The sequence below is a fragment of the Pseudophryne corroboree genome, chromosome 6, assembly GCF_028390025.1.
Source record: "Pseudophryne corroboree isolate aPseCor3 chromosome 6, aPseCor3.hap2, whole genome shotgun sequence".
In the NCBI taxonomy this organism is placed as follows: Eukaryota; Metazoa; Chordata; class Amphibia; order Anura; family Myobatrachidae; genus Pseudophryne; species Pseudophryne corroboree.
In genome coordinates, this window is record NC_086449.1 from 561,382,816 (window position 1) to 561,398,915 (window position 16,100).

Below are 16,100 nucleotides of genomic sequence, written 5' to 3' on the forward strand. Positions count from 1 at the left end.
AGCTAAGTAGGCAAAACACATAAGCTCATGTTATCCAGCAGGCAGTGCACCATTTTTTTTATTAGAAAAACAAACAAAAAACAAATACTTCGCATTCCAAACAACTGTACCAGGAGGCGATAAGAAATGTAGCTTATACATAATAATAATGATTCATAATTTTGACTCGAAAGTTCAGCGGGGCTGGGACGCGTCTTCTCGTTGTCATAACAGTTGCGAAACTGAGTGATTATATAAATATCCCTCCCTCATACAGACTACATCTCCCATAAGGGCTCAGCGCCAGCTCATTGTCCCGGTGCATGTAGGGAATTTTCTCCTCTTGGTGAAGAGTTTGATCCGTTACACACAGACAGCAGCAGCAGCAGTTTCTTGTCACGGTGTGTGCAGAGGCAGCAATCGCAGGAGCCATGTCAGACCCCAGCTCGTTCTCCAACCCGGAGCAGCTCATCACCCGGCACCTGAACCTCCACCTGAGTGTTGACTTCCCCAAGCGTGTGATCTCCGCCTCCAGCTCTCTGACCGTGCGATGCCTGCAGGACTCCCTGACCAGCCTGGTACCTGATCATTCTGCCAGCCTGCATATACACTGCTGCCATATCCCTGCACCCGCACACCTGTGCCCTGTCCCCATCCTGGCACCCATAAACCTGTGCCCTGCCCAGATCCCTGCACCCGCACACCTGTGCCCTGTCCCCATCCTGGCACCCATAAACCTGTGCCCTGCCCAGATCCCTGCACCCGCACACCTGTGCCCTGTCCCCATTCCCGCACCTGCACACCTGTGCCCTGTCCCCATTCCCGCACCCACACACAACTGTACCCTGCCCTGATCCGTGCATCCTAATATCTTGCCCATATCACGCTTGGACTCTACAACCATGCCCAGATCCCTGCACACTGTGGTTTCCATGTGTTTTAGTTTTCCCAGGGCAGGTCCCTTTTTGCTTTTCGTTATGTTTAACGGTCCTTTCTTATTATTACATAATTTGTACTCCAGATGACCCTACGTTCACAATGGGAATAGGTTGCTGTAACTGGCTTACCTTATTCATGATCTATAGGGAAGTATGCTGAGAACTAATGCACTGTACAACTTGTGGTGACACTAGTCTAATTGTATTTATTGTAAAATCATAGGAGCCCAAATCACGATCATTACACAATATTCTCATTAATGGCACATTTACGACTTTGTAAAAAATGTTGAATGTTTGTTTTGTGATTGAATAACTTTCACTTTTTAATGCAGATAGATAGAGACCAATTTGTGTTTTTAAATAAATAAAAAAATAGTAATAAAACAAAACAAAACAAAACTGTATCCAGTAGTCTGGATGTGGAAACACCCATTCAGTCCTTGCCATTACTGAGTTTCTGCTGCTAGTGCCAGTTACTCTGGCGTGTACCATTACTGGCAGCTGTAAGCTGGTGATGTTCACAACAAATCTTCACACCCTTATTTTCCCCATGTTACTGCTATGTTCCGTTCTCTGCATGAAGAACATTGGGATATTTTAGTTCTTAGGTCTTTTTGTAAAAATATCTTTCTACATAAAATGCACAAATGTGTCCCTTTAAGTGTACACTCTTTAATGCACAGGGTGACACTCAGTTGCTCTGCGGTGATCTATTAGGTTGGTTATAAGCCAGGTGTGATACATTCATACTGTTTCCCCCTCTGCCCTCTATGTGGCCCTACACTGTACATTCATGTAAACTTTACATACTGTTTACATTGAAGCATAGATTAGAGCAGTGCTTCTCCAACCTGGTTCTCAAACTCAGGTCCTCATTCAGGTTGGATCGCAAATTGCAAAGCAATGAGGAAGGCTAGTCAGATGCTTGGCTGCATTGGGAGAGGAATCAGCAGCAGAAAGAAGTAATAATGCCACAGTATAGGTCATTGGTACGGCCTCATCTAGAATACTGTGTTCAATTCTGGAGGCCATATCTTCAAAAGGATATTAATACATTAGAAACTGTACAAAGAAGGGCAACTAAAATGGTGCATGGCCTACATCACAAAACATACCCAGAAAGACTAAGAAATCTCAATATGTATAGTTTGGAGCAGAGAAGGGAAAGGGGGGACATGATAGAAACTTTCAAATATATCAAGGGTTTTAACAAAGTCCAGGAGGGAAACATTCTCCAAATGAAGAGAAGCAATAGGACACGAGGACATGCACTGAGACTGGAGGGGGGGGAGGTTCAGGGGAAATTTGCGGAAAAATTACTTCACAGAAAGGGTAGTGGACAAGTGGAATAGCCTCCCATCGGAGGTGGTAGAGGCTAAGACAGTAGAGCAATTTAAACATGCATGGGATAGACATAAGGATATCCTTACAAAGAAAGAAGGATCAATTAAGGTTAGAGATAAAAAAAAAAAAAAAAAAAAAAAAAAGGGGCAGACTAGATGGGCCAAGTGGTTCTTATCTGCCGACAAATTCTATGTTTCTAACCGCAGTAATTACAATGACGATGCGCATGCACCTGCATTTACTGCGGGAGCCCTGCAGTATTTATGGACGCCCCTGCCTAATTGCCAGGCAGAGGTGTTTGTGGGGTGGTAACGTTTTGTTTCCAATGCAGAGATGAAGCGTTGCGGCGGTTCCTGAACGAGGGGCAGACGGCGGCATTATTGGGGTGGCTGCGTGATGTCACACTCAGCCGCTCCGATCAAAAAGATGGTGGCGGGCCTCCTGCTGTCTTAGCCAGGCTGCACCGGCAGGATTCTTCCCTAATTTCTGTGACTGCGCACTAATTGTGGTGCGATCGCAATTAGTGCGGGTTGCAGATGGGGGGCGGTGGTTAGCATGCTGGGCGGCCTCCAGTATGCGAGTCGAAGGATTGCAAGTTCTGCTAAAAACCAGAATTTGCAATCCTTACTGAATAGGGTCCTCAGTCCTCAGGATCCCTATGATTTTCAGGTCACCTAGTAAGAGCACAGATTACTCATTTTAAAAATTCAAAGATGAAGCTAATTATTTAACTTGTGATTCTGTGAGGAGACGTGGAAAGTACAGGTTGAGTATCCCTTATCCAAAATGCTTGGGACCGAAAGTATTTTGGATATGGGATTTTTCCGTATTTTGGAATAATTGCATACCATAATGAGATATCATGGTGATGGGACCTAAATCTAAGCACAGAATGCATTTATGTTACATATACACATTATACACAAAGCCTGAAGGTCATTTTAGACAATATTTTTAATAACTTTGTGCATTAAACAAAGTGTGTCTACATTCACACAATTCATTTATGTTTCATATACACCTTATACACACAGCCTGAAGGTCATTTAATACAATATTTTTAATAGCTTTGTGTATTAAACAAAGTTTGTGTACATTGAGCCATCAGAAAATAAAGGTTTCACTATTTCGCTCTTGCTCAAAAAATTCTGTATTTCGGAATATTCCGTATTTCGGAATATTTGGATATGGGATACTCAACCTGTATTAGCATAACACTACAGCATACGTATCAAGCTTTTCATTCAAATTATGTAGAAACTGACGTTTCTGCATAATTTAATAGCATAAAATGCAAGAGATGTTACAGATAGCTAATTATCACTACAGATCGCAGTCACCATTATTATCAATGGGAAATATGTTTTGACCGCTTTGTACTAAATCCTGAAAATCAAAGCTTTTCAGAGTTTGGCAACACACACTGTCCCTATTTTACATATGGAAATGGGAGGGGACGCACAAATTCTCTTTCTGGCACAGGGAACCAAAATGTCTAGTTATTGCTCTGAATTATGAAACCTCTGTGATTACTAATACTCTGTTTCACGGCGGATATTTTCATTAATGAAAATATCCCCACTATGTACATAGGGAAACCTGTAGGGACAGTGGTAACGTTAACTGAGGTCTGTGTAAGTTACTTCCCAGGCATTTTGGCGGAGTTGTTCACGTTTGTGAAAAACTGACGCGGCACATGCGCACAGTTTCAGTTACCAGAAACCGGGCTAGAAGCTGGGGGAAAAAATTCTCGCCTGCTACTATGCCTACATAGGCCTAAAGCAGTTTACACCATCTGAAGACGGTGTAAACTAATGTGGTCAAACTCTGAAAAGCTTCGCAATTCAGGGTTTAGTACATAAGAGTCAGATTGCAGTCCCCATTGATAATAATCTGTAATGGTAATTAGCATTTCTGTGATGTGTCCTGTATTATGCTATTAGTACATAGCCACGAACCATAAAATGATTGCGAAAAGTCAGTTTCTACATAATCCTAATTTCATGGGAAAAAAAGTTTGATTCCTAGGTTTCACAGAACTTTAGAGTCTCTTTACCACATAACACGCAATATGTTCCTTTTTATATAAAGAGCATTTTATGAAAGATTCTGGTTTTGTAAGTAGTCCAAACTGGCTTCCAGCCTAGAAAAATGTTCCTGTTTACAACATGTTTTTGTGCTAGACATCTTGCAGTGTGATGTTTGTGCGCAGAACGTCTGTAGTGACATTGCCCCTCATTCAGATCCCACTGGAGTTGCAGCTCATACAGCAAAGTATCGATGTTCGGTACTTTGCGCATGCGCCAGACCCATACTGCGCATGTGCAGTACGGGCCTGCGACTACAGCGTCAGACTGTCGGTGATTGGTGACTGTTTGGGGGCGGCGACGGCCTCAGTTTCTCTTAATGGAGCTGTGTCAATGCTGTGGCAGGGGAGGGATGAGGCCAGGATCTCAGTCAGAGGACAGAGATGTCCTGGCCTCTGTGGAGGACTTGCAGCGGCCAGCATGCGCAACCCCATGAGTCATGCTGCTGGCCGATGGTGTCGCAGTTGATCCAGTACTGCGTCTTAGGATGCAGCTCGGAACAGTAATATAGCGGATATGTGACACCTCCTGCTACCTTACTATATTAGAGCTATCACTGCTGCTTCTGGGAAGTAGTCCGGATCCCGGCGGTCAGAATACAGACGCCGGGATCCCACCTGCCAGAATGCCAGCAGTGCCGCCACAGCTATTCCCACTCCTGGGTGTCCATGACACTCATGGAGTGGGAACAAAGGGGTTAGGATATGTCCCTGCGCACAAATGCCGCCAACCCAAGGTCTATCCTAGTGTGTCACCTAACACACTGAAATAATGCTAGAAAGGGAATATTAGAATAATCCCTAGGTGGCGCAAATAGTAAAAAGTCCAAAGAAATTACCCGTGTGGGCTAAAGTCCGTTCCTTTTCATACAAGTGAGTTCATATATGAATCCGTCGTCCAAAGATGATGTATGAAAAAAAACACAATATAAACACAAATGTTCAGTACAGTCTCTGTGGGTATTAGAGGAACAAAATGTACACCCAGGTTCCTTCGACTATTCAGTACTTGGGATGTGCAGTTCTACTCGTAAGGTCCACCTCAGTGACTCGCATAAATGGACTGCTTACATGTGCTTACTTCTAAAACAATTGTATAAATCACATCAAGGTTTCTTTCACCCATACAAATGCAGTATCCAAAATAATCAAGCACCCACGAGTAGGTCTCTGGGTATATAGGATGCTCACGTGTATGCTTACTTCAAGGTGCGGTGTACTTTCACATCAAAGGTTTCTTTCGATGTTTTCCGCTGTCTTTCTCCTCTATTCCTTCAATTTTACTTCATGCTCAATAAAAAGCAATTATTACCAGCAGCCTATCGTCTTCCCAGCAGCAGCAAAGCTCCTTTGCTGCTGCTGGGAAGACGATAGGCTGCTGGTAATAATTGCTTTTTATTGAGCATGAAGTAAAATTGAAGGAATAGAGGAGAAAGACAGACAGCGGAAAACATCGAAAGAAACCTTTGATGTGAAAGTACACCGCACCTTGAAGTAAGCATACACGTGAGCATCCTATATACCCAGAGACCTACTCGTGGGTGCTTGATTATTTTGGATACTGCATTTGTATGGGTGAAAGAAACCTTGATGTGATTTATACAATTGTTTTAGAAGTAAGCACATGTAAGCAGTCCATTTATGCGAGTCACTGAGGTGGACCTTACGAGTAGAACTGCACATCCCAAGTACTGAATAGTCGAAGGAACCTGGGTGTACATTTTGTTCCTCTAATACCCACAGAGACTGTACTGAACATTTGTGTTTATATTGTGTTTTTTTTCATACATCATCTTTGGACGACGGATTCATATATGAACTCACTTGTATGAAAAGGAACGGACTTTAGCCCACACGGGTAATTTCTTTGGACTTTTTACTATTTGCGCCACCTAGGGATCACTCATGGAGTGGGGACAGAACCTGTGGCAAGCCGCCAAGCCCGCAAGGGGCTTTGTTGCGCTCGCCCCCCTGCCTGCATTCTGGCGTTCGGGATACCGGCGTCGGTATTCTGACTCCCCCAACCACATCTGAACGAGGTCCTGTGTGTAGCATGTGCTTTATTGTGCTTACACTGTGCATCTGTCCGTGTCCATACTGTAATGCCACAATATTTTTATTGTGCTACACAGTTTGAATGGATTTTAAAGCCTAAAAGTTTCTGCCAGTTGTTAATGCTTTCACTATGTGGAGATTACATTATTATGCAATTTCTAACATCTGTTTCTTTGAGCTGAGTTCCATTTTTGCCTCATCTGTCTTTTATAAACAACTTGCATTGTATGAGATGATTATTGTGAAAATTGGGGTAATTCCCTGTTTTGCAATAACTGCTTTGGGTCATCGGCAAAATCCAACATGTTGAAATCTTTGATTCACCAGCTCTGACCCAAAAATCATCGGAATCGGCGAGTCCGAGTTTCTCAGCATGTAGGATTTTGCCGATCATCGGAGTCCGAGTTTCGGTATTGGGGAATTGTTGGGTAGTCGTATGGCCTGCATTAGACCAGTGGAAATATATATATATATATTTTTTCTCTTTGTCGCCATTCTTGTGTTATTTTGCAGACCACTTGACTCTTGGTAACTGTGATTGATTTGACTGCAGTTTGTCTCTGTGCACTGAACAAATGTATTACAGGCAGTGGGCACAAAATGGAATCTCCTGGGAAAATGAGGGGCACCAAATAGTGACTAGGACTTCCACACAGTTTGACTGATGTGATAATTAAATAACATTCCATCATGTACTCGGGTTATATAAGAATATGAACTGCCTTGGTTGCCTATATTTATGTCTAGCATGACTGCAAAATGAGAGCTTAGGGTGATTGTTGGGATATTTATGGAAAAGTGCTTCAGCAACAAATTTGCTCAATTTACAAACGTTTTACAAGTTACAACTCATTATCAGCAATGGACAACAGTGGGCAGAAATATATCAACGAGAGATCCATAGGGCAGAATAGCATAGTAAGCTTGTAGCGCATAGATTACTCATCTGGCAATGCAGGTTTGAGAGTTCATTGGTGCAAAGGGCACAAGTCATGGACTGCTGAGCAATGGAGGAAGTTGATGTTGTCAGATAAATCCTCCTTTGCCATGTTCTTGACAATGGACGAGTGTACCAACTTCACCAACATGAACCCTCTACAACCTGAGTGTTTCCAACAGTGAAGGATTCTGGTGGTTCTGTACTGTTGTGGGGACACATTGTCCAGACGTGACTTAGGTGTAACTGTTCCCCTGGAAGCGAGCTCAAACCTAATTGACTTCACTAAAAGTTGTAGCATTCTTTTTTGAGGAATATTTGCTGGGATCTCAATGCTCTCACTCACAGCATGCATGAGTAGTCTGACAGTGGATCCTGTCAGTTTATCTGCATTTCCGGCAGGGTCGGAGAATTGCCTCATACAGTAGAATCAGGCATGTCCAAACTGTGGCCCTCCAGCTGTTGAGAAACTACACATCCCAGCATGCCCTGACACAGCTTTAGCATTCTCTGACAGCAAAACTGTGTCAGGGCATTCTGGGATATGTAGTTTCACAACAGCTGGAGGGCTGCAGTTTGGACATGCCTGCAGTAGATGAATGGGGGCCCTTACCCCTGATGATGTATATGGGGTAGGTCAGACAGATTGTGGATAGGATAGATTCAAAGTACTCAATACACATAAGGTGGAATTCAATTGTTTTCAGCGGCAGCTGTCACTACTGGGCGCCATATGGACAATTTCAATTATTGATCTGTTTGGGCATGAACAACTGCCAGCGCTGTCATTTCTGCTTGCTGCCTACTGAGGTGGTGAGCAGGAGTGTGAGAAAAGTTACTGTTTTGGGTGGCAAAACTGCAGTTTTTGCGTTGCGTTCAGAACTTTAGTTGGGTTTAGCTGTTTTACACGACTAATCCTAGCACTGCAGGGCGTGATCAGCGCATTAATAAAAAACAAACAATTGAATAGCGCTCCCCAATCTCTCTTCGCGTTAGACAGGTTCAGGTGCGCATAAATCATTAAATTGCCCCCATTGACTGCAAGACCACACTATGAACAAAACAAGCTGCCACACTACAATTTATTAGCAGGGATGGTAACGTAACAGTGATTGTTGTGATTCATTCTTATGTGTTGCCTTTTTTAATTTTTCATATTCCACCATAGATTTTGGACACCAAGGACCTCACTATAAAGCGGGTTTCTGTGAATGGGCAAGACGCAAAATTTTCCCTAGGAACGAGTCACAGCTTTAAAGGCACTCCTCTAGAGGTCACTCTTCCTTTTCCCCTGACCAGGTACAGCTTTCTGTAATCTACTACTGACTGTAAGTTGTGTAGATCAGGCAATTCATCAGTGTAAATGATTATGTATTTATAATGCAGCATTTTGCTATGGGAAGAATAACTAGCATACACCATGTGACATTTATTGAAAATACTTCCTGCTTATTTGTGAAACAGCGCATTGTTCTAATGCAGGAATTTACAGGGATTAGAGGACTACATTTACTCACCTTCTTGGCTGCCAATAAAGCAGTTTCTGTACATAGTAGATCTTAGATATCCCCTTGTGTGTGCAGTGTGATATCTTAAAGGCCCCATAACTTAGTTAATTTTTATACTTTGAGTTTGATCTAATGAAATGATTAGTTTTTGCAGCTTTGTGCATATTATTAATGTTTTATCTTTTATCACTTGCATTAATCACCTCCATATCATAACTGTAACAAATCCGATTGATTTGGTCCTAAGTACAAAGTCTTTGTCTTACACTGATTATACAGTAGGTCTGGCCTACTTGCTTGCCAGGCCCTCTTCATGCGTTTCTGGTTATGGTGGTGAAATTGGACTAACTTTGTTTCAAATATTTCTAACTCCTGTTGGAACCTGATATTGTTTGTCTTGCAGATTATGAATTTGAGTAGTTTCTATGACCATATGGACTTTCATTTCCTCACATTTCATAATACCACTCAGAATATTGTTCCAGTAACCACAGTCTATTGTCATAGAAACTTCTGCAGTCTGGGTTGCTGTCTTATATCAGTACACTGCTGTGCTAGCAACAGCCCAGACTTACAGCAACCTTGCTTTTATCCTCTATTAATCTTGATTGATTCTGCACAATTTTTGTTTTATAATATGCGGGTGGTATTCAGTTTGCCGGCTGTTGGGATCCCGGCGCACAATATAGCGGCGCCGGAATCCCGACACCCGGCATACCGACAACTTTTCTCCCTCTTGGGGGACCATGACCCCCCTGGAGGGAGAATAAATAGCGTGGCGAGCGCAGCGAGCCCGCAAGGGGCTCATTTACACTTGCCCAGCGGTCGGGATCCCGGCGCCGGTATGCTGGCCGCCAGGAGCCCGGCTGCCGGCATACCATACTACACCCATATATGCAAATGACAGTTTTCATTTATTATGTCTGAGCCATTTGGACACAGACGGTGATAGATTTATAATATTTTTTTATACAGACATTGAAGGCTGCACTTGGGAACCATGATGCAGTAGAAATCTCATGCTAGTCTTCACACTTTCACATAAATGAACACATTCTCATTAATGTCACCAATGCCCTACCTGGCAATTCTAAGGCCAGTTCCTATTGCTTGTACTCCTGGACCTCTGTACACCACCCTCATCTCCGAAACACTCTGCCTTTGTGACACCATTCTCTCCTGGTCATTTTATTGTCTGTACCTACCTCATACTTGCCACCCCACCTCTCACCAGCTGTTGGGGTTCCACATAGTTTTCTCCTAGACCCTGCTTTGCTCTTCATGGAGTACACCTTTTTCCTTGGTGAGCTAACTGCCTCCTTCGGTCCTTAGTAGCACCCCTATGCTGTTCACACCCAGATTTAAACCACTGCTCCTTTCTCTCACCTTTTTTGTGTGTGTTCTCTACTAATCTTAAAATGTCCCAAAGTTATTTAAAACTCTACGTATCTAGCTTAGCGCTCTTCATCAGTATTCAGGTTTTCATAAACTGCTGAGGGCCACACACAAAATATTTTCCATCGCCCAGTGTGATGCAGGTCTGGATTAAGCCTTGGAGGGGGGGGGGGGGGGCTGGGGCACTTAAGACAGGGGAGCCCTGGTGGAGGGGAAGGGTGTATATTAGATTGTGCATACCTCTCAACATGACCCATTCTGGGAGGCACAAAATGCTCTCTACCTGGACTTCCCTTTCTCTATCGTCCTTGTGGATGCTGGGGTTCCTGAAAGGACCATGGGGAATAGCGGCTCCGCAGGAGACAGGGCACAAAAAGTAAAGCTTTCCGATCAGGTGGTGTGCACTGGCTCCTCCCCCTATGACCCTCCTCCAGACTCCAGTTAGATTTTTGTGCCCGGCCGAGAAGGGTGCAATCTAGGTGGCTCTCCTAAAGAGCTGCTTAGAGAAAGTTTAGCTTAGGTTTTTTATTTTACAGTGAGTCCTGCTGGCAACAGGATCACTGCAACGAGGGACTTAGGGGAGAAGGAGTGAACTCACCTGCGTGCAGGATGGATTGGCTTCTTGGCTACTGGACATCAGCTCCAGAGGGACGATCACAGGTACAGCCTGGATGGTCACCGGAGCCGCGCCGCCGGCCCCCTTGCAGATGCTGAAGTAAGAAGAGGTCCAGAATCGGCGGCTGAAGACTCCTGCAGTCTTCTAAAGGTAGCGCACAGCACTGCAGCTGTGCGCCATTTTCCTCTCAGCACACTTCACACGGCAGTCACTGAGGGTGCAGGGCGCTGGGAGGGGGGCGCCCTGGGAGGCAAATGAAAACCTTTTTTGGCGAAAAATACCTCACATATAGCCCCCAGAGGCTATATGGAGATATTTAACCCCTGCCAAGATTCACTAAATAGCGGGAGACGAGCCCGCCGAAAAAGGGGCGGGGCCTATCTCCTCAGCACACAGCGCCATTTTCTCTCACAGAAAGCCTGGAGAGAAGGCTCCCAGGCTCTCCCCTGCACTGCACTACAGAAACAGGGTTAAAACAGAGAGGGGGGGCACTGATTTTGGCGATATTGAGATATATATAAAGATGCTATAAGGGAAAACACTTATATAAGGTTGTCCCTATATAATTATAGCGTTTTGGTGTGTGCTGGCAAACTCTCCCTCTGTCTCCCCAAAGGGCTAGTGTGGGTCCTGTCCTCTGTCAGAGCATTCCCGGTGTGTGTGCTGTGTGTCGGTACGTGTGTGTCGACATGTATGAGGACGATGTTGGTGAGGAGGCGGAGAAATTGCCTGTAATGGTGATGTCACTCTCTAGGGAGTCGACACCGGAATGGATGGCTTATTTAGGGAATTACGTGAGAATGTCAACACGCTGCAAGGTCGGTTGACGACGTGAGACGGCCGACAAACTATTAGTACCGGTCCAGGCGTCTCAGAAACACCGTCAGGGGCGTTAAAAACGCCCATTTACCTCAGTCGGTCGACACAGACACAGACACGGACACTGAATCCAGTGTCGACGGTGAATAAACAAACGTATTTCTCATTAGGGCCACACGTTAAGGGCAATGAAGGAGGTGTTGCATATTTCTGATACTACAAGTACCACAAAAAAGGGTATTATGTGGGAGTGAAAAAACTACCTGTAGTTTTTCCTGAATCAGATAAAATAAAATGAAGTGTGTGATGATGCGTGGGGTTACCCCGATAGCAAATATTGGCGTTATACCCTTTCCCGCCAGAAATTAGGGCCCGTTGGGAAACACCCCTTAGGGTGATAAGGCGCTCACACGCTTATCAAGTGGCGTTACCGTCTCCAGATACGGCCGCCCTCAAGGAGCCAGCTGATAGGAAGCTGGAAAGATATCCTAAAAAGTATATACACACATACGGTGGTTATACTGCGACCAGCGATCGCCATCAGCCTGGAGATGCAGTGCTGGGTTGGCTTGGTCGGATTCCCTGACTGAAAATATTTTATTCATATAGAGCATTTAATAGGATGCATTCTATATATATGTACGTGAGATGCACAGAGGGATATTTGCTCTCTGGCATCAAGATAAGTACGTTGTCCATATCACCCAGAAGATGTCATGGACACGACAGTGGTCAGGTGATACAGATCCCATACGGCACATGGAAGTATTGCCGTATAAAGGGAAGGAGTTAGTTGGGGTCGGTCCATCGGACCTGGGGACCACGGCAACAGCTGGGAAATCCAACCTTTTTACCCCAAGTTACATCTCAGCTGAAAAAGACACCGTCTTTTCAGCCTCAATCCTTCCTTTCCCATGAGGGCATGCAGGCAAAAGGCCAGTCATATCTGCCCAGACATAGAGGTAAGGGAAGTAGACTGCAGCAGGCAGCCCCTTCCCAGGAAAAGAAGCCCTCCACCGCGTCTGCCAAGTCCTCAGCATGACGCTGGGGCCGTGCAAGCGGACTCAAGGTGGGGGGGTAGTCTCAAGAGTCTCAGCGCGCAGTGGGATCACTCGCAGGTTGACCCCTAGATAGTACAAGTATTATCCCAGGGGTACAGATTGGAGAGTCGAGACATCTTCTCCTCGCAGGTTTCTGAAGTCTGCTTTACCAACGGCTCCCTCCGACAGGGAGGCAGCATTGGAAACAATTCACAAGCTGTATATCCAGCAGGTGATAATCAAAGTACCCCTCCTACAACAAGGAAAAGGGTATTATTTTTCCACACTATATTGTGGTACTGAAGCCAGACGGCTTGGTGAGACATAGTCTAAACTGAAATCTTTGAACACTTACATAAAAGGTTCAAATCGAGATGGAGTCACTCAGAGCAGTGATAGCGAACCGGAAAAAAGGGGACTATATGGTGTCCCTGGACATCAAGGATTACCTCCATGTCCAAATTTGCCCTTCTCAACAAGGGTACCTCTGGTTCGTGGTACAGAACTGTCAATATCAGTTTCAGACGATGCCGTTTGAATTATCCACGGCACCCCGGGCCTTTTACCAAGGTAATGGCCGAAAAGATGTTTCTTCAAAGAAAAAAGGCATCTAAATTATCCCTTACTTGGACGATATCCTGAAAAGGGCAAGTTCCAGAGAACAGTTGGAGGTCGGAAGAGCACTATCTAAAGTAGTTCTACGACAGCACGACTGGATTCTAAATATTCCAAGAATCGCAGCTGTTTTCCGACGATACGTCTGCTGTTCCTAGGAATGATTCTGGGCATAGTCCAGAAAAAGGTGTTCCTCCGGGAGGAAAAAGCCAAGGAGTTATTCGACCTAGTCAGAAACCTCCTAAAACCAGGCCAAGTATCAGTGCATCAATGCACAGGAGTCCTGGGAAAAATGGTGGCTTCTTACGAAGCGATTCCATTCGGCAGATCTCAGGGGATTTGCTGGACGAATGGTCCGGATCGCATTTTCAGATGCATCAGCGGATAATCCTGTCTCCAAGGACAAGGGTGTCTCTTCTGTGGGGGCTGCAGAGTGCTCATCTTTTAGAGGGCAGCACACTCAGCATTCAGGACTGTGTTCTGGGGACCACGGATACCAGCCTGAGAGGCTGGGGAGTAGTCACACAGGGAAAAAAATTTCCAAGGAAGTGTGGTCAAGTCTGGAGACTTCTCTCCACATGAATATACTGGAGCTAAGGGCAATTTACAATGCTCTGAGCCTAGGAAGACTCCTGCTTCAAAGTCAACCGGTGCTGATCCAGTAGGACATCATCATGGCGGTCGCCCACGTTATCAGACGGGGCGACACAAGAAGCAGGAGGGCAATGACAGCAAGGATTCTTCGCTGGGCGGAAAATCATGTGATAACACTGTCAGCAGTGTTCATTCCGGGAGTGGGCAACTGGGAAGATTTCCTCAGCATAAATGAATTCCACCCGGAAAAGTGGAAACTTAATCTGGAAGTTTCCACATGATTGTAAACCGTTGGGAAAGACCAAAGGTGGTTATGATGGCGTCCCACCTGAAGCGCCAGGTCAAGAGACACTCAGGCAATAGCTGGGACGCTCTGGTAACACCGTCGGTGTACCAGTCGGTGTATGTGTTCCATCCCCTGCTTTTCATACCCAATGTATTGAAAATGATAGGAAGGAGAGGAGTAAGAACTATACTCGTGGCTCCGGTTTGGCCAAGAAGGACTTGGTTCCCGGAACTTCAAGAGATACTAAGAAGGGTCTTGATTCGGCAAGAACCGTGTCTGTTCCGGGACTTACCGCAGCTGCGTTGACGCCAAGGCGGGTGAACGCCGGATCCTAAGGGAAAGAGGCATTCCGGAAGAGGTCATCCCTACCCTGGTCAGAGCCAGGAAGGAGGTGACCGCACGACATTATCACCACTTAGGTGAAAATATGTGCCAGGGTGTGAGTCCAGGAAGGCTCCACGGAAGAATTTCAACTAGGTTAATTTCTACATTTCCTGCAAACAGGAGTGTCTATGGGTCTCAAATTGGGTCCATTAAGGTTCAAATTTCGGCCTGTTGATTTTCTTCCAGAAAGAAATTGGCTTCAGTTCCTGAAGTCCAGAAGTTGTTAAGGGAGTACTGCATATACAGCCCCTTTGATGTCTCCAGTGGCACTGGGCGATCTCAACGTAGTTTTGGGATTCCTAAAAAATCACATTGGTTTAAACAACTCAAATCTGTGGATTTGATATATCTCACATGGAAAATGACCATGCTGTTGGTCCTGGCCTCGGCCAGGCGAGTGTCAGAATTGGCGGCTTTATCTCACAAAGCCATATCTGATTGTCCATTCGGACAGAGCAAAGCTGCGGACTCGTCCCCAGTTTCTCCTTAAGGTGGTGTCAGCGTTTCACCTGAACCAGCTTATTGTGGTACCTGCGGCTACTAGGGACTTGGAGGACTCCAAGTTGCTGGATGTTATCAGGGCCCTGAAAATATAGTTTCCAGGTTGGCTGGAGTCAGGAAATCTGACTTGCTGTTTATCCTGTATGCACCCAACAATGCTGGGTGCTTCTGCTTCTAAGCAGTCGATTGCTCGTGGGATTGGTAGCACAATTCAACTTGCACATTCTGTGGCAGGCCTGCCACAGTCTAAATCTGTTAAGGCCCATTCCACAAGGAAGGTGGGCTCATCTTGGGCGGCTGCCCGAGGGGTCTCGGCATTACAACTTTGCCGAGCAGCTACGTGGTCGGGGGAGAACACGTTTGTAAAATTCTACAAATTTGATACCCTGGCAAAAGAGGACCTGGAGTTCTCTCATTCGGTGCTGCAGAGTCATCCGCACTCTCCCGCCCGTTTGGGAGCTTTGGTATAATCCCCATGGTCCTTTCAGGAACCCCAGCATCCACAAGGACGATAGAGAAAATAAGAATTTACTTACCGATAATTCTATTTCTCGGAGTCCGTAGTGGATGCTGGGCGCCCATCCCAAGTGCGGATTATCTGCAATACTTGTACATAGTTATTGCTAACTAAATCGGGTTATTGTTGTTGTGAGCCATCTTTTCAGAGGCTCCGCTGTTATCATACTGTTAACTGGGTTCAGATCACAGGTTGTACAGTGTGATTGGTGTGGCTGGTATGAGTCTTACCCGGGATTCAAAATTCCTCCCTTATTGTGTACGCTCGTCCGGGCACAGTACCTAACTGGAGTCTGGAGGAGGGTCATAGGGGGGAGGAGCCAGTGCACACCACCTGATCGGAAAGCTTTACTTTTTGTGCCCTGTCTCCTGCGGAGCCGCTATTCCCCATGGTCCTTTCAGGAACCCCAGCATCCACTACGGACTCCGAGAAATAGAATTATCGGTAAGTAAATTCTTATTTTTAATATATGATTGGCATCAC

At 45.3% G+C, this 16,100-nt stretch overlaps 1 protein-coding gene across 1 annotated transcript in view; it reads left to right on the forward strand.

Annotated features, from left to right (window-relative positions):
• Positions 1 to 235: 235 nt before the first annotated feature.
• The window catches only part of LTA4H (leukotriene A4 hydrolase), a 97,298-nt gene continuing 81,433 nt past the window's right edge, over positions 236 to 16,100 (forward strand). Inside the window, exons 1-2 of the mRNA XM_063927757.1 lie at positions 236 to 557; positions 8,511 to 8,641. Coding sequence (XP_063783827.1) covers positions 411 to 557; positions 8,511 to 8,641 — 278 coding nt within the window. The 5' untranslated portion in view covers positions 236 to 410. The remainder of the gene's footprint in view (positions 558 to 8,510; positions 8,642 to 16,100) is intronic.